The sequence below is a fragment of the Eschrichtius robustus genome, chromosome 5 (assembly GCF_028021215.1).
Source record: "Eschrichtius robustus isolate mEscRob2 chromosome 5, mEscRob2.pri, whole genome shotgun sequence".
NCBI lineage: Eukaryota > Metazoa > Chordata > Mammalia > Artiodactyla > Eschrichtiidae > Eschrichtius > Eschrichtius robustus.
The window spans coordinates 32,632,961-32,653,786 of record NC_090828.1 but is presented as its reverse complement, the minus strand read 5'-3'; the positions used below and the strand labels follow the sequence as shown (position 1 = coordinate 32,653,786).

General features: G+C 37.5%; 1 protein-coding gene across 5 annotated transcripts in view; it reads right to left on the bottom strand.

Moving 5' to 3' along the window:
- Positions 1-20,826, bottom strand: part of RAPH1 (Ras association (RalGDS/AF-6) and pleckstrin homology domains 1) — an 88,739-nt gene that overhangs the window by 44,311 nt on the left and 23,602 nt on the right. For all 5 annotated transcript variants that reach the window (XM_068544619.1, XM_068544616.1, XM_068544617.1 and 2 more), the window contains exons 2-4: positions 11,919-12,038; positions 8,216-8,321; positions 6,886-7,391 (exon numbers count right to left, since the gene is read on the bottom strand). In XM_068544619.1, the coding sequence (XP_068400720.1) occupies positions 6,886-7,391; positions 8,216-8,321; positions 11,919-12,038 (732 nt within the window). The remainder of the gene's footprint in view (positions 1-6,885; positions 7,392-8,215; positions 8,322-11,918; positions 12,039-20,826) is intronic.

Here is a 20,826-nt window from a genome sequence, read left to right as displayed (position 1 = left end):
AAAAGTCAAGAAACAGAAAGGAGGGGAAAAAGACATACTCTCCCTGATGTGAAATTATACTGTGCCTATCCCTGCTGGCTTCAGAGAGCAAGGAGGCAGAAAGATAAGCCACAGAATTATTTATTTTTGAATGGGCAGTTTGAATACCCACATCCCCAAGACAAAATAGTACCAATCTCAAATTGATTTTTCCAACTGATATTTGTATCACCAAACTTCAGTGCAAGTAACTACTCTGTCCTAGGTTTCTTAAAACAGGTATAATTACTTCCTCTAAAGAACTTAGTGGTGTCTAAAAAAAAAGTTTCACTATCAGAATTTTTACACATTACTTCACTCATGGCACTCCGTCCACCATCTTGAAAGAAAATAATTGCTGATAATTTTAGACTGCAAGACATCTAGACAAAGATGGATTGAACATGTGCATATATTTAAATGCTCATTCAAATATCTGACTGCTTCTTACGAGCCAAATAATGTTCTAGGTGCTAAAGACACAACAGGAATCAAAGAAATTTTTCAAAAAATTCCTCTCCTCCTGGAGCTCACATTCAAGTGGGAGAAGACAGATGAGCAAAATAAAAGAAGTAAAGGACTTCCCTGGTGGCACAGTAGTTAAGAATCCGCCTGCCAATGCAGGGGGCACGTGTTCAAGCCCTGGTCTGGGAAGATCCCACATGCCGCAGAACAACTAAGCCCGTGCGCCACAACTACTGAGCCTGTGCTCTAGAACCCACAAGCCACAACTACTCAGCCCGCGTGCCACAACTACTGAAGCCCGTGCCCCTAGAGCCCGTGCTCCACAGCAAGAGAAGTCACTGCAATGCGAAGCCCACGCACCACAATGAAGAGTAGCCCCCGCTTGCCGCAACTAGAGAAAGCCCGCACGCAGCAACGAAGACCCAACGCAGCCAAACATACATACATACATACACACATAAATAAATAAATTTATTTTTTTAAAGTAAAATATATAGTATTTTAAATGGTGATAAAATAAAGAGAAATATAAAGCAGAAAAGGGAGATAAAAAGTATCACAGGGCAGAGGAAGAGGAGTTCAATTTTAAAATAGGGTGATCACAGAAGGCCTCACTGGGAAAGTGACATTTGAGCAAATCCCTAAAGGTAGTAAAGGGGTACTATCACAGGGAAGGGCATCCAGGCAGGGGGACAAGAGAAAAGGCTCTGAGGCAAGCTCTGACTTCTGGCAACGAACAACTGGGAGGCAGTATGGCTGACAGAGTAAGGGAGGGAGGAAGGAAAGGAATACAGCAGCAGGCAACAGGAAAGCAGATCTGGTAAGGCCCTGCAGGCCACTGCAGGGATTTTGGTTTTATACTGAGTAAGATACAAAGCCTTTGGGTTTGAGAGGAGGAGGGGCAAGATCTGACTTACCTTTAATAGGACCACTCTGGCTGCCATGTGGATAACAGATTGTTAAGGGAACAGTGAACACAGAAGACTAATCAGGAGGCTATTGCAAAAATCTATATCAAGACAGTGTTGGTTTGGTGGCAGTGAAGGTGGTGAGAAGTGATCAAATTCTGGATATAATCTGAAGTTAAGGCAACAGAACTGGCTGCTGGATTGGAAGCAGGGTGGGGAAAAAAAAAAAGAGAAGGAGATAAAGACTCCAAGGGTTTTGCTTGATGGACTGGAAGGACAGAACAGCCATTAACTGAGACGGAGGAGACTGCAGGAGGAATAAGTTCAGGAGAAAAAAATCAGGGCTTCAGTTTTAGACCAGTTAAATCTGAGTTACCTATTAGATAACCAAATAGAGATGTTGATTAGAAATAGGATGCATGAGCCTGGAGTTCAGGGGAGAGGCGCTGGCTAAAGAAACCTGTATTCCCTTGAATCTAAGATGATTTAATGCTGGTATTTCTTGATCTTTATCAGAAACTGTCAACAGACAGCTTCACACAACACAGTGTAACTGCCATCTTGCTGACAGTGAGTGACCGATGCCACCTGATTTAGACCATGGCTCCTCAATCTTGGCACTATTTTGGGTCAGATAACTTGTCTGCTGTGGAGGCTGTCCTGTGCATTGCAGGATTTTAGCAGCACCCCTGGCCCCTACCCACCAGATGCCAGGAGCACCCTTCTGTCACTGACAACCAAAAATGTCTCCAGACATTGCTGAACGTCCTCTGGGGGACATAATAGCTCCCAGTTGAGAACCATTGTTTTTAGAGGGACTAAGATGTAGGGGGGAAAATGTGCCTTAAATAAATGACAGGGTATTAAAATTTGGGAGTTGTCAGTGTGTAAGACCACAAAAGGAGTAGATACAGACAGAAAGGTAGTCTGAGGACTGCACCTTGGGGCACTCCAAGGTCAAGAGACAGTAGACATGAAAAGGAGACTGTGAATGGCCAATGAGGTAGCTCTAATCCCTCCCCAAATCTCACTAAAACAAAGATAAAGGGTTTGGTTGTTGCTGCTGTTTTAAAAACAAACTCATAAGAAGACATGACAAAAATTTGGAAGCTAGAAAGCATATGGCTGAGTGGTTAAAAAAAAAAACTCAGCAGGCCCAAGGAAAGCTGAATGCTAAGCCAGCACTGGAGAAAAGCAAAGGAGTGCCCCAATTTACACTCTGTAACCTCAAATGACTCCAGAAACGGCAGAAGTGAAGGTGGGACCGGTTGAAAGCATATTTAAGAAAGCAGTTAATTCCCAGATTGCCTCCTTTCCTGCCACCAGCAGCAGTCTCAGGTTCAGACTGATATTCATTCATAGCACCCCAAAGACCACAGCTTGGCACCAGGTTCATTTAGTTCTGCAGAAAGACAAAGACAAAGACAGCATGCTAGCATGCGGCATGCTACCTTCAGAAGGGGTTTATACAGCCCACCAGGGGCCTTTTTTGGACCCACCGCTGTAAGAGAAAGAGATCATGTGAATAAGTACAGAAATCACCCTGGCTTAGGGAAACTTCATGCTCCACAGGAACCAGGAGCATATTTTAACAGCCAATGAGTGTAGGTTCCAGGGCCCCTGGAGGGATATGTTCATGCTCACTTACAAGAGTCACACACTGCACAACAGGAGTCAAGCTCAGTGTCTTTTCACAGGCTTCTATAGTTCACTCACAGTCTTCCTGATCCATATGCACTCACCAATCAGCATCAATTTACAATAAACAATATTACCTGGATACGTTATATATTCATTCATCAAGTTTCTAGTAAAAGAATGCCAGGAGAAGGAAAATCCAAGGTCATTTCCCATGAAAAAAAGGGCTCAGACCTGCTATTATTCACCCTTTCTACTTACACAGTGATTCTCAAATGGGGGCAATTTTGCCTCACAGGGAACGCGTAGCAATCAATGTCTGGAGACATTTCTAGTTGTCACAACTGGAGGGAGGTATGTAGTCCTGGCACCGCGTGGGTAGATGCCAGGGGTGCTGCTAAACATCCTACAATGCACAGGACAGCTCCCACACAAAGGATTATCCAGCCCAGATGTCAACAGCCCTGACCTAAAAGGATTAAATGGAAGGTTGTGTTGAGGACCACTCCACATGCCATGCCTTCTTTCCCAAACGAGTGCTAAAGCACTGGCAGCCAAGCATATGCCCTCCATGCAGGGGATTGGAAGAATCTTCTCTGGAGAAGCTTACCCACCTGAGAGAAAAGACCTAAGAAGGATACTAGAATAAAGACTACAAAAGACAGAGAAGAATTTTAAGAAGATGAAATTTATAGAACGCCAATTTTGTTCAAACCAAGTAAGAGATTTAATCAACTGGGAGAAAGTTTGGAGTAGAAATAGTGATAAACATACAAAAAGCTATTTTGAAATCTAAAGACAATTCTTAATTCCAGGAAAAGCAAAAGGTAATGTCCCCAAAAGGAAATGTAACAGAAGTATATACAGTTTAGCAGTAAATTGCATGTATACAGTCATGATAATATAAACACTGAATAGCTACCCAACCAAAATATATTGGAAGGATGGGGGAACGGGAGGGGAGAAAAGAGGGGAACTGTCTAAGGAGCAGTATATCCTCATTTCCAAAGTGAGAAGACAGTAGGTAATACATACAACTGAAAAAAATAATCAAGAAATAGTGATATACTTATAGATTTAATGATAGGTAAATACACTAAGAATCAGCTAAAAGAGTAGAAAGCACTTACCTCTGCAAGCAGAATACAGGGTGCATGAGTGTGTGTGTGCATGTGTAGCAAAGTTTTTTTTTGGTAACAAGTCTCTTTAGAACTATATGACTGTTTTTTAAATTAATTAATTTATTATTTTTTAAAATTTTTGGCTGCATTGGGTCTTCGTTGCTGCGTGCGGGCTTTAACTAGTTGAGGTGAGGGGGGCTACTCTTCGTTGCGGTGCACAGGTTTCTCACTGTGGTGGCTTCTCTTGTTGTGGAGCACGCCGCAGGCTTCAGTAGTTGTGGCTCGCGGGCTCTAGAGCGCAGGCTCAGTAGTTGTGGCGCACAGGCTTAGTTGCTCCGCGGCATGTGGGATTTTCCCAGACCAGGGATCGAACCCTGTCCCCTGCATTGGCAGGCGGATTCTTAACCACTGTGCCACCAGGGAAGTCCCTAGAACGATATGACTTAACTCCATGCATGCAAAACTAAAGTATTTTTTAAAAAATTGTATTTGAGTCTGGTGGTAATCTGATACACTGGTTTGGGATCTAGCAAGCCTCCCTTAGTTTTCTTGGTTTGAATTGGAACAGACTAGATCCAAAAAAAAGTACATTGAAACAAGTTCCAGATTTGTTCAACCACTTTTCTACCCATCTGGGCAAGGCAAAAGAACAGGCTGGACAGAGAAGACTTTAACTCCTTTCCCTGTTTTTTGCTGGCTTACTCACCAAACCTTATATTAAAGTCTTATATTAAATATTATACCATTGAACACTGCTATCCTTGCCCATGGATACCACTAGATACTGTGTGAAGTGTTTGCTAGGAGAAGACTTCACTTTTTACTTTATTTGCTCTTCAATTGTTACTTATAATGAGTGTACTTTACAGAGTGAACTTTATAATGAGTGTATTTTACAGATGGAAACACACACATACACACACACCAAGATTCTTAATTAGTTCATAACCTGTCCTCATGCATTTTGACCCAACTCAAAATAATCTGATTGGAAAGAAGGAATAATCAACATATAAAACACAAAATAACCAAGCAAGCTCATCCCTAATAAAATATTGCTCATATCCCAACAGGTAAGTCTAAAAGATATTAAGTGATGCATGCTAAGTAGCTGGTGCTAAATATAACGCCCAGGTATCACAAGGTAGAAATAAGTTTTCAAGTTCTCTATAGAATATATACCGCTTAGAAAAGTCTCATTTTAAATAAATGAAAGTTTACTCTTTGATGTAATTTGCTAACTTTCTTTACAAGCAATAAAACTTAAATTTATCTCCAAACTACCATGATTCATGCTTCTTTTGTGCTCCACAGTGCCTAGAACAAAGTACTAGTGGATACCAAGAGTTAATGACTGATGGAAATTACCCTAATGAATTAAATCAATGGGGTGAAAATCAATAATGTTGAGTAATAGGTGTAAATTTTGAATTTCTCTGCAATTCCTTAAACAATGTTTTATAAGATTTTACCTTAGTATTGATTAATATAAATTATTTTACCCTGTATTAGAGAGCACTATATATATAAACTGAATGGAAGGCTGGCTTTATTCTGCCCCATAGGTTTTCTTCTTTCTTGCTGCTACCTTATAACAAAATTGCCTTCTCCTTGATGAAAAAAACTCAATAAAGAATTCACCTTCGGGCTTCCCTGGTGGCGCAGTGGTTGAGAATCTGCCTGCTAATGCAGGGGACACGGGTTCGAGCCCTGGTCTGGGAAGATCCCACATGCCACGGAGCAACTAGGCCCGTGAGCCACAACTACTGAGCCTGCGCGTCTGGAGCCTGTGCTCCGCAACAAGAGAGGCCGTGACAGTGAGAGGCCCGCGCACCGCGATGAAGAGTGGCCCCCGCTTGCCACAACTAGAGAAAGCCCTCGCACAGAAACGAAGACCCAACACAGCCAAAAATAAATAAATAAATAAATTAATTTTTAAAAAAAATCAAAAAAAAAAAAAAAAGAATTCACCTTCATCAAGCTCAGCTTTTACTAAACTTATTTTATCACAGATCCATTCCTTACCCTTACCCCATCACATCCAGAAAAACTTCATCTTTTAAAATCTGTTCATGCATATTATATTATATCTCTTCTGATTCTCTGAACCACAGTATGAGGAAGGTAGACCATGTACTATTAGCTCCACTTCACTTATGAGAAATTGAAGTTCACAAAGATTGAATAACTCATGTAGGTTTGATGGGTAGTGAAACACCTGGAACCAAGTTTTCCAATTCCAAGCCCAGTGGCTCTTTCCACTACATCACACCGACTCTTTGACAATAAAATGGAGTAAACCCTGAGAGCTAGAATCTGGGAGAATTATAATGGGGATACGAGTCATTTTCTCAAAAGGTTCTTTTGTAATAAACATATATTAGAAAGCAATTATTATCAGCTTAATAGCTATCATAACTTTGCAAAATATCATCAAATATAAATTACATTTCAAGTTTTTTTAATCATGTGATACAACTGACATTAATTTAAGGACTTCAAATAGTCACAAGAATAAAACTGAAGAAACTAAATCTCTTCTTAATCATCTTTATGACACTGCTATATCTGGTAATATACTCTGCAGTCTGATTTTAAAGCTTAGCTCAGAGGTATTCTTGACAAACTTTAAATGTAGAAAAAACAGGAAAGTTGATTAGAACTGCATTTTAAGAATATCATCTCTTCCTTATTTTAATACTGAAATACCAGGGAAGAAAGTTCCGTCCACTTACCTCAGTAATTGGCTGCCCCTGATGTGTCAAATCCAGTTCTTGAGGGCGTGTTACTTTATCAATATCCAAAGAGTCCATGCTAGAGGCTGCAGACGTGATGCTTGAACGAGAGGAGTTGCTAACAGAGCGCGCTTCGGCGTCACTCACTGTGCCCGCCGACGCTGTTCTCCTGTGCTGATTAGTTACTAAGGGCTTAGTGTCGTCCAGCACAGACTGCTGAGCAGCCTCATCCATGCTCAAGGAGGCCTGTTCTAACTGTGCAGTGATGTCATCCAGAGAGTAGTTGGCAGGAGAGGGTTTAGTTATCCTATCAGACGAAGAAGACAATCCTTTCAAGGTGCCATGTTTTGATGTATGTCGGCTAGCAGGTAACTTCTGAGTGGCTTTTGTTTCTGTGATTTGACGCTTACTATTTCCTGCACCAATACTGCTGAGCTCCTGCTCTATTGAGCAAAGATCGGCCATTAGGGCATCCAGATCCACAGTTTCTCCCTGATTCAGAGCTTCTGCAATGAACAACATGCATGACGTTTCCAGAACACAATGAATTAGAATTTATACATTCTATTATAAATCAGTTAATGAATGCCAGGGGAAAAGCAAAAAAATTCATCCTATTGGGCCTAACGCCTATCAAATACAGGATTTCTAACAGTTTTTTTGTTTTAAATTCCAAGAGAAAATTTTAGAAGCAAAGAGTCCATCTTTTAAGATTTGTAGTAATCAGAGGAGAATAAAATTATGAGTTGAAAGATAAAAATAATGGAAAAATTGTATACTGTTCCATGGTTTTAACCACATCCCCTATGCAATTTTTTACCAGAGGCTCTAAGTTGTTAATATGACCACTGCCCTGGTGGAGATGTTAATACCTAAAGATCTGAGGGCATAAAAAGAGAAATGTTAAGCCCTAAAAAAATTACAGATTGAAATGTCAGTTCTAAGAACTAAAAGCTGACTAGGTAGAGTTCATTAAATAAAGGCCAGAGGGGCCGGTTTTAAATTAGTAACAAGTAATTTCACTTTCACTGGACTTTATTCCAGTGAAAATACAACAATGCAATTAAGTTTGTTGTAGGATTCTACCTGAGTATGTACTTTGTCAATTATTAATAACTCTACTAGAAAACTATTTTAGTTATGTTCCAGTTTGTTTTTTTCTGTGATCATTTGAATTAGTAATAAAATATACAAATCAAGAAATATAAGAGCTCAGTCAAGTTATGCATATATGGTTTTTATATTGAGCTATTTGTAATTGTTACTGTATTATTTCCACATTATATAACTTAATACACTGTTTTACATTTTATTTCCAATTACGTCTTACCATTCAAGTTGTATATGGAGAAGCGATAAGAAAAATTGGCCATGTTTGTTTCCTGGCGAAGAGGAGATCTTTTTATTGGTTCCGTGGGCTTGTCAGAATCCAAACTCTTTAAAAAACAAAGCTTAATAAGTCATATTAAATTCAGGCTTCAATTATAATAAAAAGATGAATAAAGTTTTTTTTGTATGATTAAGTGAACTTTCATATAATATTTAATACAACCAAAGTTCTTCTAAGTAATAGCCTTAAGGAAAAGTATAATTGGTTTTCACATCATTTTGGTTATAGTTTTTTCAATTTTTAGATATATGCTTACTTAAGGCACTTGAGATAGTTACAGTTTGGAGTAAATATCTTTCCAAATATTGAATACATCAAGTATAGTGACTGAGCTCGTTTTACATAAATTCACTATAAAATAAGCTAGGTACATGAATATGGGCATGGTAAGATAAGAAATAAAAAGGAATAATGCAGAGAATTCTGTTTTCTCTCTCCTCAAAGGAATTTGTTTTTGGTCCAACAGAGCCTCATTGTTGGAATGAATTACCCTGAAGATAAGGCACAATTCTGGACTCAAAATTATGAGACCCAAGATCTTAATAGAAAGTGGCTACAACTTCAAACAATGATGGAATATCCTTGTTCTTTTCAAGCTCTACTAAGGTGAGGGCAAACTGTAACCAGCTATACTGCCTGTCATGAAGTCTACAATCACACTGAACTTCAAGGTAGGGTGTCTTGTAAGTTAACTCACCACCTTTTAATTTTTTTATTTTTAAGATTTTAAAATTATTTATTTATTTATTTAATTTATTTTTGGCTGCATCGGGTCTTAGCTGTGGCATGCGAGATCTTCGTTGAGGCATGCAGGATCTTTTGTTGCGGCACGCAGGCTTCTCTCTAGTTGTGGTGTGCGGGTTTTCTCTTCTCTAGTTGAGGCACGTGAACTCAGTAGTTGTGGCACACAGCCTTAGTTACCCCGTGGCATGTGGGATCTTAGTTCCCTGACCAGGGATCGAACCCGCGTCCCCCGCATTGTTAAGGTGGATTCTCTACCACTGGACCACCAGGGAAGTCCCAACTCACCATCTTTTTAAATGACACTTTTTTTCTCTCCAACCTTTCTACAATAAGGAAAATAAGGTGTTTACAACAGAGAAATTCAGGGAAAGGGTCAACAGTTATTCAGGGTCTATTTAAATAAATTTGTAAATATTACGATTAGTCTTTTAAATTTTTAATTTCTCTTTATAATTATCAAATAGATTTCAAATGAAAAAGAATGCTGAATAGTCTATTTGTAGAATCATGGAATTAGATTAGAATGCTATCTTCTTTATTCATTTGTTTCAATTGAATCCATTTAGATAGTGTCCATCCAGTTTTTAAAGCTATCATCTGAAGGAGATCCACAGCCAGCCATTCAGTGTCTTATTTCAAAGTTTCGGGAAACAGCTAGGAAATTCTCCTTTAAGCTCAAACCAAATTCTTCCGCTGCAACTTAAGGCCTAATCCTCCTTCTCTCAGTGGAAATGAAGAATAGTACGTAGGTAATGTTTTCAGTAAAACTTGAATATAATTGAAAACATATTAAAACTCAATCTATTCATCAGTTCAAATAAACAAATACTTATTATAATTATCTGCTGTGTCCATGGTGCTGGGGCAAAAAGGGAAATAATAAGAAATACTCCTTGATGCCAAGAAATGGGTAATCTAGTAGAGTGGTTTTTTAACTTTTTTTTTGGCAGGGGATGGAGTCGGGGTGGGAGTGGAGGTCATTGAGAATGTGATAAAAGCCATGAACCTTCTTCCAGAAAAATGCAAATACATATAAAATTTTGCAAACAATTTCAGATGATTCAACAACCACTAAAAACTTAAAACTGATTTAATATAAAGTTGAAAATCCATTAACATCGTTTGGGTAATACAGGTGCATAGATGACTCTGTAGTTAACTAAAATGAGGAAATAAAGAAGAATTTAAGTTTCAGCCACCAACTTAGTAAGTAAAATATTTTTTGAAAATTTCTGAAGTGTTAAAAAGCAACTTGCTAGCAGCAAGCCACGTTATGCAATAGTTTTAACCTGTTTTCTCTCTAAAGACAGCTTTATACATAAAAAAAGAACTGTCACAGCATTAGTTTAGGAGCCAACTCTTTTGATGAATGGCTCTTCACATCTGTATGTCAGGGAATTTAAAATATAGGGAAGAATACAAGGTTTTATTGTATTCAGTAGAAATGCCATCTACAGTGGAGTAGCATGGAGTCCACTCCACCCAGAGTGGCTGGACTGATATCTACCTGTCTTTTCTCTTTTTTGGCCCCTCGCCAGGGATGGACAATAAAACCCACAGTCAAGGAAACCCCTGGGAGTTCCCTGGTGACCAAGTGGTTAGGATTCCGGGCTTTCACTGCTGTGGCCTGGGTTCAGTCCCTGGTCAGGGAACTGAGATCCTACAAGCCACGCAGCGCGGCCAAAAAAAAAAAAGAAAACCCCACACATGACAGCTGGCCCTCACATACTTTCCTTCAAGCATTATCATTTTCTATTTCCTCTTCTTTGCTTCCTCTTTCCTTTTTCTCCTCAGCACAGAACTGCATAGCCTAGTCACCATCTCCATGCCAAAATCACTTTTTTAAAAAAAAAATTAAGAATTAAACTGAAATGGTTTGGTAACTACATAAAAGACCTTTATCACCACAAATACTGTTATTTCTTCTGATTGGAGATGAAGAGCATGATCCTTATGAAATCCTAGTAAGACTGAAAGCGTTCTTCTCAAAATTCATCATTAACGGGCTGTGGTCACAAACATGTCTGCTTTTCAAAATGATCTAGCAAGAATTACCTGAAGAGTTTCTCAGTTTCAATCCCAGACTGCTATAGAAAGAGATACAGAAACAAACTAGTACTTTAAGTTTCCAAACCTTACCACCTACTTTTCTACTGGTTAACAAATCTCATACTTAGCTATTTACACAAAAATTCTTCCCAGAGATATTATTTAAGGATGAGTGAAAGTAAGTTTTGTTCTAACATTCTTTCTCATTGTCATAAAGTTAATGTTCCTTTAATAAACATAACTATCTTCATATATATTGAATATAATGTATTAACTGGGGTAGTAATAGTATACGCTTTTATTCTAAAAAGTGACCTGGTTTAGAGGATAAAGTCTTCTTTTTTTTTTAAAACCGAAGATCCAATAAAACAAAATGAAAAAGCTCAGCCACTGTTTTCAAATGCCGCCGGGGATGAAATTTTGTCAGTATTCTGGAATCATGTAATAGAAAATATCTGCATGTGAGGATATTATTTATGTTGTAAAATGTGTTCATACTCACTAAGTTATAGAATAGGATTTGCTAAAATTTAGATTTTTACATTTTAGGCTTTAAAACTTTTTAGGCAGCAACTCAATTTATGAAACAGATTTTAAGAAATCCCTCTAGATGCATAGAACCTCTGTCAAAAGCATTTTTTTTTTGAAACTCCTTAAAATAACCACAGAAGACAGTATCTTGTGTTCTAGAGTTACTATTCATTTACTTGTTAATGTTTTGGACATTTTTCCTTTATAGCAGTATTTTAAAACATAAACTATATTCATATCCTCATGTCTACGCAGTAAAGTTTTAGCACATAGTGATGACTTAAAATCCTCAACCAGTTTTTCAAGCACAATTTCCAACCTGAGTGAGTTTGTCTAGCTCCCCCAGCCAGGCTCCAAACATTTTGTCCAGGTCCTGATCTTCCTTGTCACTGTCTTCTTCAGCGCCATGGTCAATTTCTTCATCTGACAGCTGCTCCATCTGAAATACAGGTATTTGTGTATAATGAATAGTTATAGGTTGAACTTGAAAAATCATGCCGTGTATGTTCTGATACATATTGCAACTCTCTGGAGTCAAACCTTGAAAACTAGAGATTATATTATAAAAGGAAACTGGAAGTCATAAGTGGAGACAAGGTTAACAAGTGAGTAGAAATGAGCAATTAAGTCTCAAATTTTTAGGAAATTGTGAAAGAAGAACACACTGTATCAGATTATAACCAGAATCACAAGTAATGATGATTTTTTTAAAAAAAATTTTTATTGGAGTATAGTTGCTTTACAACAATGATTTTTAAATCACAGACCACTCCCATTAATCAGAGGATATTACAGTAGTACAGTTCTCTCCACTAATAGATCCTGCAACACCCCCAAACACCACAGAAAAAAAATTTCAGAAGACTTTAACGAGCAAGTTATTATCTTATTTATTCTATAAAAATTTGTTCAAATAAGTATGTATCATGAAAACCTTAGTCCAAAAAGCATTTCAGAGAAAAGACAAAGCAAAAACCTTTAATCTAGTTCAGTTTGTTGAATTAGCTCTTCCTTCTATCTTACTCTTACTTTCTACCCCATTTGTCTTTTACTAACTTCCCTATCAGTCCCTACAAAATTCAAGGAACGAGAATTCAAATAGAAAACTGGAATTGAAAACATGAAATTCATATACAAAATTTCCTACATGTGGTGACTTTTCACGTGTAAGTCCTTTGAAAGAAGGGATATTTTCTTTCTTCCCATTAATAAAATAATGTGATATCTGACACGGAACTTGCATATTATTTTGTGAAAGGAGGAAAAGATTACACGAAACAAAGTAAGATCAATGACTGATCAGATACTTAAAATTCTTAAAGTAAGATTAATCTGATTAATATAAAATATTTCAATATTAAAGGCTCTGAGAAATCTTCAGTAAAGCTTAGCTTTGCTTAAACCAACATATTCCAAATTTACATGACCACAGATCCTTCTCCTTCAACTTGGAGTAACACACATTAACTTTCCCAGGGACACAATGAATATCTTCATTGTACATGCCATACTCTTGACTCACGTTTATGAAAACACAAATTTTGTTCTAGTGGATCTAGGCAATATTCAGAATACAACTTGTCAGTTAGCTTAAACAGTTCTTCAGAGATTAAAGATATCTTTAATCTAGAATAAGAATTTATATACATCTTATACCTCCAAAGCAGCAATCAACAAAATTATTTCTGCGGTCCTTAAACACAGTTATGAGATACATAAGGATTTTAGCTATCTGATGAGGTGCCATGAAGTTAAATTTTAAACCTTATTTTACCATATAAAATTTTGTAGAAACGGTCAAATACTGTTGCAAAATCAAAACTGAATTTAGTTCTAATAATGCTGAAAATCAGATCATATCCCATTTAACCACTTAAGAGATTCTCATTTCTTAATTTCACTACTATAAGCATGTATAAATCAGGGCATTCTACCTTGACAAATGGAAAATGGATCAACTAATTTTCCAATGCATAAATTTGGCTCTTAAAGACATTTGATTTTTATAGTTCACTTGTATTAATACTATTTCTAAGATTTTCATTCATTATTGAATTATTTACAGAGAGTAGCTCCCGCTCATCACAACTAGAGAAAGCCCGCGTGCAGCAACAAAGACCCAACGCAGCCAAAAATAAATAAATAAAAATTTTTAAAAAGTTATCTACCCATTAAAAACAAAAAGTTAGTGCAAAGAAAAACCTCATCACCAGGTGACTTAATTATTCGAATAACAGTTGCTAGTTTGAGAACATCTAAGAGTAGTAATACTCGGTCTTCATAATGAGGGCCAACAAGCAACAGAACTGGGAATGTTAACAGTCAACTTCCTTTTCCTTCCTAATCTTCAAAACTAAACACTGGAATAACCCAGAAGCAAAAATATTCTAGGAAGAATTCTGTTTTGAGATAATGACACTTGTGCCTACACTTTCCTTCTGAGCACACACTGCAAATGCCCATAAGGAAGATGCTACACTGGAAAAAAAATGAAACAATAGGAATATAATTTTACAGCGCAAACACTAAACGGTTCAAAATGAATATGAATATTTTAAATTGTCATGGATCCAAACAGAACTACAGACTCCACACCAAAGTCTGGTGTGTTCTGTGAGTTTTTTTCCTATTATTCAAACCCAATAATTATTTGGATTTTAAAAAGTCTCTCAAATATTTTAATAATTTTGTTTTATCTAGACTACTATTGACTCACGTAAAGGAACATATGCTAAGGAACAATGACAGAGTCATAAAATAAATCGAAAATTTAAAGTAACTATTAGACTTTTACTATTTATGTAACTTTTGCCAATTTTGTCCTTTCTTGAATTTCTGTCACCACATGGGTTATTTTACAAAAATGAACTTTAGACATTTTATTCAGAGACTTTTCCAATAAAAATTTAGGTCCTACAACATTTCTTTTTTTTTTTATTTAAAAAAAAATTTATTTATTTATTTATTTATTTTTTAATTTATGGCTGTGTTGGGTCTTCGTTTCTGTGCGAGGGCCCTCCCCAGTTGTGGCAAGCGGGGGCCACTCTTCACCGCGGTGCGCAGGCCTTCTCACTATCGCGGCCTCTCTTGTTGTGGAGCACAGGCTGCAGACGCGCAGGCTCAGTAATTGTGGCTCACGGGCCCAGCCGCTCCGCGGGGAATCTTCCCAGACCAGGGCTCGAACCCGTGTCCCCTGCATTGGCAGGCAGACTCTCAACCACTGCGCCACCAGGGAAGCCCCCTACAACATTTCTTAAAGGATCTATACTCTAAAACAGCACTCTCCATTCTCTAGAAGCTGATGTTAATCCTTATTCTCCTACCCCCAATATGGCATTGTTTCTGTTTACTACACACACCAAATGAGGAGCCCCAAGAAAGTTTATAGGCTCTGCACTGTCTAAAAAGTCAGCAAATCTGGTAAGGCAATTCATTCCTTATTATATATCAATCCTGTCTCCAATTAAATCACGATTCTAAACCTGAATTTTCCCAACATAATGCCCCTGCTGGAAATGATGACAGCAGAAAATGCAAATTAAATTATACACTAGTCAGTCAACTGTCCCTCCAAACAAAAAGGGGAAATTTTTTTTAAGAAGAAAAGAGAACTTACAAATTTTGTTTTAAAAATAATTAGATATAAAGCAGAAACTAACACACCATTGTAAAGCAATTATACTCTAATAAAGATGTTAAAAAAATTTAAAAAAAAATAGGACTTAAATGGATAGCTTCTAATGTGATGTTTTTCCTTAATGATGTAGAAATAGGCCCAAGGAAACTATAATACATACTAGAACAAATACTATTAAATTACTCTATTAAATTAGGTACTTTAGGAGGAACATACTAAGGTTTCACTCAAAGTCCCTGCTCCATTATATCTGAGGGAAACTATTTCCTTAAAGAACAAATGTACCCTGCCACAAATGAAAAGGTTTACGCTTCCAAAGTGCAGACTTACTGAATACAGAACAAAGCCCTAAGTCGCTGGCAGGTCGAGAAGGCCCTGAGTGATCCTGGCCTTCAGGGACCTCTCTGACCTCTATTCCCACTCTCCCCACTCTCCCCTCCAGCCACACAGTCCTGCCCACTGCTGCTCCTTGGAGCAGGTTGTGGGGGGAGGAAGAATGTGGATTCTGTTTTGAAGACAGATTGAGAGATGCCTAGCAAACATCCAACTGGAAAAAAACGAGGAAGTTAGGACTCAGGTGATGAGAAAGTTTAGTCAGCCTGAATATTATTTCAAAATCATATGTTTACTACAGAAAAATAATAGATTACAGCTAATAATAACTGACATTTTAAACTAGTTTACATTTATTTTATTAATGAAATGAAAACAGAAATAATGGGGGAATGATCCATAATTGCTTATATGCTGGTTGGTTTCATTTCACAAGTAACAGTGAATAATTGTGCTTCAATTACTACAGGTGAAAACGCATAATATACATAGTAAGCTCCACTACACATAACGAAACTATCCATTTAGTGTGCCTTAGTATGAAACAATATTATTCCCACTAAACTTTCCATGAAGTTAAAAACATTCAAGCATATTTTCCCTATTAACCTTCCTCTTGGAAGATATTTTGGTTTACTACTCAATTTCCTCACTGCAAGACGGAATGGTGATCTTTATCAAGAAGGTGGGGCTTAGAGTAGGACTTAAGGATTTGAATAAATATATTCCAGGTAGGGCTAATTATAAAGAGCAAAGAAGAAGGTCTGTTTTTGTGAGACTGTCAAATAAAACAAGAGGGAAGAGTGAGATTTAAAGGTCAAGGACTAAGAAAGGACCCGGTCATACAGGAAAGCCTTGAAAGCCAAACCAATTTTTTCCCTCCAGAAGGCAACTGGGAAGACCTAAACACAGAAATGAAGGAGGTAGGGGGAGAAATGGTATTTTAGTCAGAGGACATGGTACCTGTATAAGAGTTATTAGAAAAGGGAAAGACCATTAGAAGGCCACTGTGGGTATTAGTTAGAGAGAATTACAGATACAGAAATTAAAGTCTTGAGAGGAAGTATAACTTATACAAGTCACACACTTACGAGTGGCAAGAAAAATACATGGTATATAGCCAGGGTGCCTTACTTATTACCGAACTCTTTTTTGTCCCTTTAATTCAAAAATTCAAAAATAATTCAAAATACTTGCTTTTAGTAAAAGCACTTAAAGAATAATTGCTTTTTGTAAAAATAAGTGCTCTATACTTAAAAACACGTGAAAACTCTCAGAATACAGGAGTGCAGAGCTGCTACTACAGCATTTCCTTAGGTCTAGCATGCTTAATGTTCCAAAGAGGCAAGAGAAGCTTTGGTATTATTTAGTATTTACTCTACATCTACCATGTGCCAGACACTGGGGGAACAGAGATCAACATGACAGACTCTGTCCTTAAGTATATATAATCTAGTAGGGAACGGACCAGGAAACCAACAATGATGAAACACTATGTTAAGTGCTATAATAAAGTTTTGTTATGTGAGTGTAGTCTATAATAGAGTTTTGTTATGTGAGTGTAGTCGATAATAGAGTTTTGTCATGTGAGTGTAGTTTAATTCCGTTTGAGAAGACGAGAGGAAAGGTGTGATGCTTCAGTGGAGACCTGAAGAATGAATGTACAAGGCAGAGATGGGGAAGAGGGTTGTAAGCAGAGGGACCAGCATGTGCCAGGGTATATAAAGGTGTGAGAAGGTTAAGACATGTTGAGAACTCTAAGTGGCTTAACATTCCTGAAGCATAGGATGTGTGGCATAGATCCATGGAAAATGGGGCTGGAGAGGGAGGTAGGGGCAACATTATAAGCCATATCAAAGAGTTTGGACTTGATGCCATACGGCAACATTTTTCCAATTGTGGTCTACTGATGACCTATATCAAAATTACCTGGGGTGCTTCTTCTTAAAGTCAGCTTTAAAATGGTGTGCCCAAGATCTGAATACCAATTTCCAGGAGGGGGACATTTTTAACAAGTCCCCCCAGGGAATTGCTTATGCCCACAAAAGTCTGAGAACTGCAATAGTGTGTTATAATTACTGGGAGGACTTCCAAGACAAAAGTAATGCAGTTTTGCATGGCCACAATTTGGTTAAAGGCAGAACAACCTAGAATAAGTACTCCCGAAGACCATAAAAAAACTAAGCAGCATCAGGATCTCCTAATTAACATACCCCAATTACTCCTCCTCCATGGAAGAAGCAAAAGTTCCATGCTTCTTCTCAGAGTTATTTAGAAATAAATTTCAGTTCTTTATGTCCAGTTACGTTTCAGTAGCTCTATCACAAAAACAGTTTTGAAAAACACCTCCTATGCTGCTCTAATCTGATAAATAATTCTAAAGAAAAACAGACACCAGAGAAGGGGGGCTGTGAAGACTTCCAGGTTCAAGGAGTGCCTCCAAACGCACAAGATACAACTCTTGCAAAATAAAAGCAAGAGGAAGGAAACCTAAATCAGGCAAAAGAAACAATAAGGAAAAAAACTCTGTTAAATTTAGTAGGGCGAGAAAAGAGGAAGAGAACCCATCAAAAGGAGGGAGGAAGTCAGAGCTAAGAAGGAAAAGGAGAGAAACAGGACACAACAAAATGTAAAATGAAGTGAGAACAGTGGGGGATAGAGGGCTATTAACTACTCATCTGAATAGGGCACCAAGAGGTATGTTCCTCTCTGGACCTACAACTCTAACCCAGTTCTGCTGTGAACTAAATGGTAGCAAGTGTAAACTGCCCAAATGGAAGCTGGGAATTTAATACACCAATTGAAACAGTATAAAGGCAAGGTTGATAGAAAAGAAGAAGAGGAGAAAATGAAATAAAATAAACCAACTGAATTTACATGAGCACTTTACAGAATTAAGATATTAAACATGTTGTGTGTATAGCAACATTTTCCTCAGGTTTTACCTTTTAACTTCGTTGGACTTTTTTTTTTTTTAAGACACCACTAAACATTTTTTTTTTAAGTTATCAAATAGTGAAAAACATTCTTACACTGTTTTGTTCAGTAAATTCTTCTCCACCGGGAAATCAGATAAATGGTTATATAAATTTTTAGTTTTATTATTCATTCTTTTATGTAATTATTGCATTTTACATAGGTAACTTAGTTTTGCACAAAATGTGAAAGTGAGAACCTAAACTGATTTTTCCCCCAATTCTAAATTTCCCATGCTTGATATGTTTCTTTTATTTATATATATCTACGTTCTATGAACACACTAGGTTCTTTTTTTGAGGATCCTTTTCCAGTGTGAACCTTTTCTTAAACATCATTTTATAGCTTGTTATTAATTTATAAATCAGATGAGTTTAAAAAAAGCAATCAAAAGTTCTGTATATCCAATCACTTAAGTTTTTTCTGGAGGTTAGCGGCCCTCAACAGAAAAGGCCCAAGTTCTACTTGGGGTCCAACACTTCAAAACACCTTGCCTACAAACAGCATTATGCAAGATACAAAGAAAGCAAAAAATATCTTCCATCAGAGAACATTAATCCTAACTACGGGGAAAGGTGGTAAACATAGAGGTATCTTGATTAACAAATTCTCTAAGAACAAAGTTCCTTTTGTAGGCCTGTGCATAAAGGAAGGTACCGTCTCCTAAGTGTTGAAAGAGACAAGAAGCAAAGTACTATATCATCCAAAGCCTTTGCAGGAGGATGCCCAGTAAACTCACTGGCCATGAGCGAACTTGCGTGGCCTGGTCCTCTGGGAATGAGCTGACACCTGGAACTAAGTTTTGTAAAGTTTCCACATGGAACTGAACCTCCCTAATAAATACAGACATGTACTATTCTTGGGCCAGCCACTGTGAACCCCTCCTTACTCAGAGGAAAGAGAAATACTTGGGGAGGTGATTCACACCCTTATACCTACTCCTCTATTTATGTCTCTGTTTTTTGACAACCCAGGATGTAACTAACACATCCTCTTCACTATCATGTACATTAACTGTGAGGTAACTAAAGATCATACAAAGAAGCATAAAAACAAGCAAGAGCTCTTGTAACAGTTGACAGAGGTTATAATGCCTAAGAGCTAAAAGTCAAATCAAAGGCAATTCTGCTGATTTAATGTTTAATGTTTATCAAGCACTTAAACACAGCCCCTAGTAAAGGAATTCTTTGAACAGGATGAACCATATTCATTCTTTTATTTATACTGGATTTTCATAATACTAGATATTCTTAATCTACTAAACCCCAAACAGGAACTCCTTATCTAAGTGGAAAAAACAATCTTAGTTCAATGTTCTACAAAGAAACTCCTACCACTCCCAGAAATAAGATGTTCTAATGATCAATTTTATTATTACTTATTACACAGTATACCACAAACCATAATCTGAAATCACAGGGCAACTAAAAAGTAAACAACAAAAACTGAAAAACAAAACCAAAAAATAATAAGTGTAAAATTCTTTCATTTATATTCCAGCTTTTCAAGTTTATTTCAGAAACTGTGAGAAAATTATTCCTGTTGTTGTTTAAGCCACCCAGTGTGTGGCGATTTGTTACAGCAGCCCTAGGAAACTAATACAGTATATATACATATGTGCGTGTGCGTGTGGGTGTGGGTGTGTAGGTGTGGCTTCCACAACTGCTTCCAGGGATATTAATCTTGCTCCACACTTGGGACCTTTCCTGCTATACTACGTAAGTATGTAGTTATCTTTGGAGATGGCTAATACTGTTCATGCACTCTCAGGTTCAACTGAAAGTAGAGGCTACAACTTTACTACTCTCTTGGGTAGGAGAAACTGTCTTGAAATTACTGAAAGCCTCTTTAGGGTGATGGTCGACTGCTGTTTTTCTCCACTTTTGCCCTATTCTCCTGTAAGACAGGCAAATGCACGGCAGGAAATGCAGCCCCTCAAGGCAGCCCATACTTTGGGGGATAAGGGAGACTGCCAGACAGCTGTAGCCTGCAGCAGAGAAACCATTTGGATTGGATTTTGAATCATCAGTATGAACTCAAGGTTTTAAACAGATAGAGATAAAGGGAGGGGTAGAAATAAAGGCAGATATTATGTGTATGTGTGTTTATAGGTATGTCCACTGAAAGGGCCTCGTAGCAGTAACACCCCAGTAGCAATTAGAATACCTAGTTCCCAGTTCTTGGTTTCTAGATACATATTCTACCCAAAAAGTCACCAGAGATCCTTGGAGTAATGATTCCAGGGCTGGGGCAGAGAAAATAACAAGATGAGCCCCTAGAA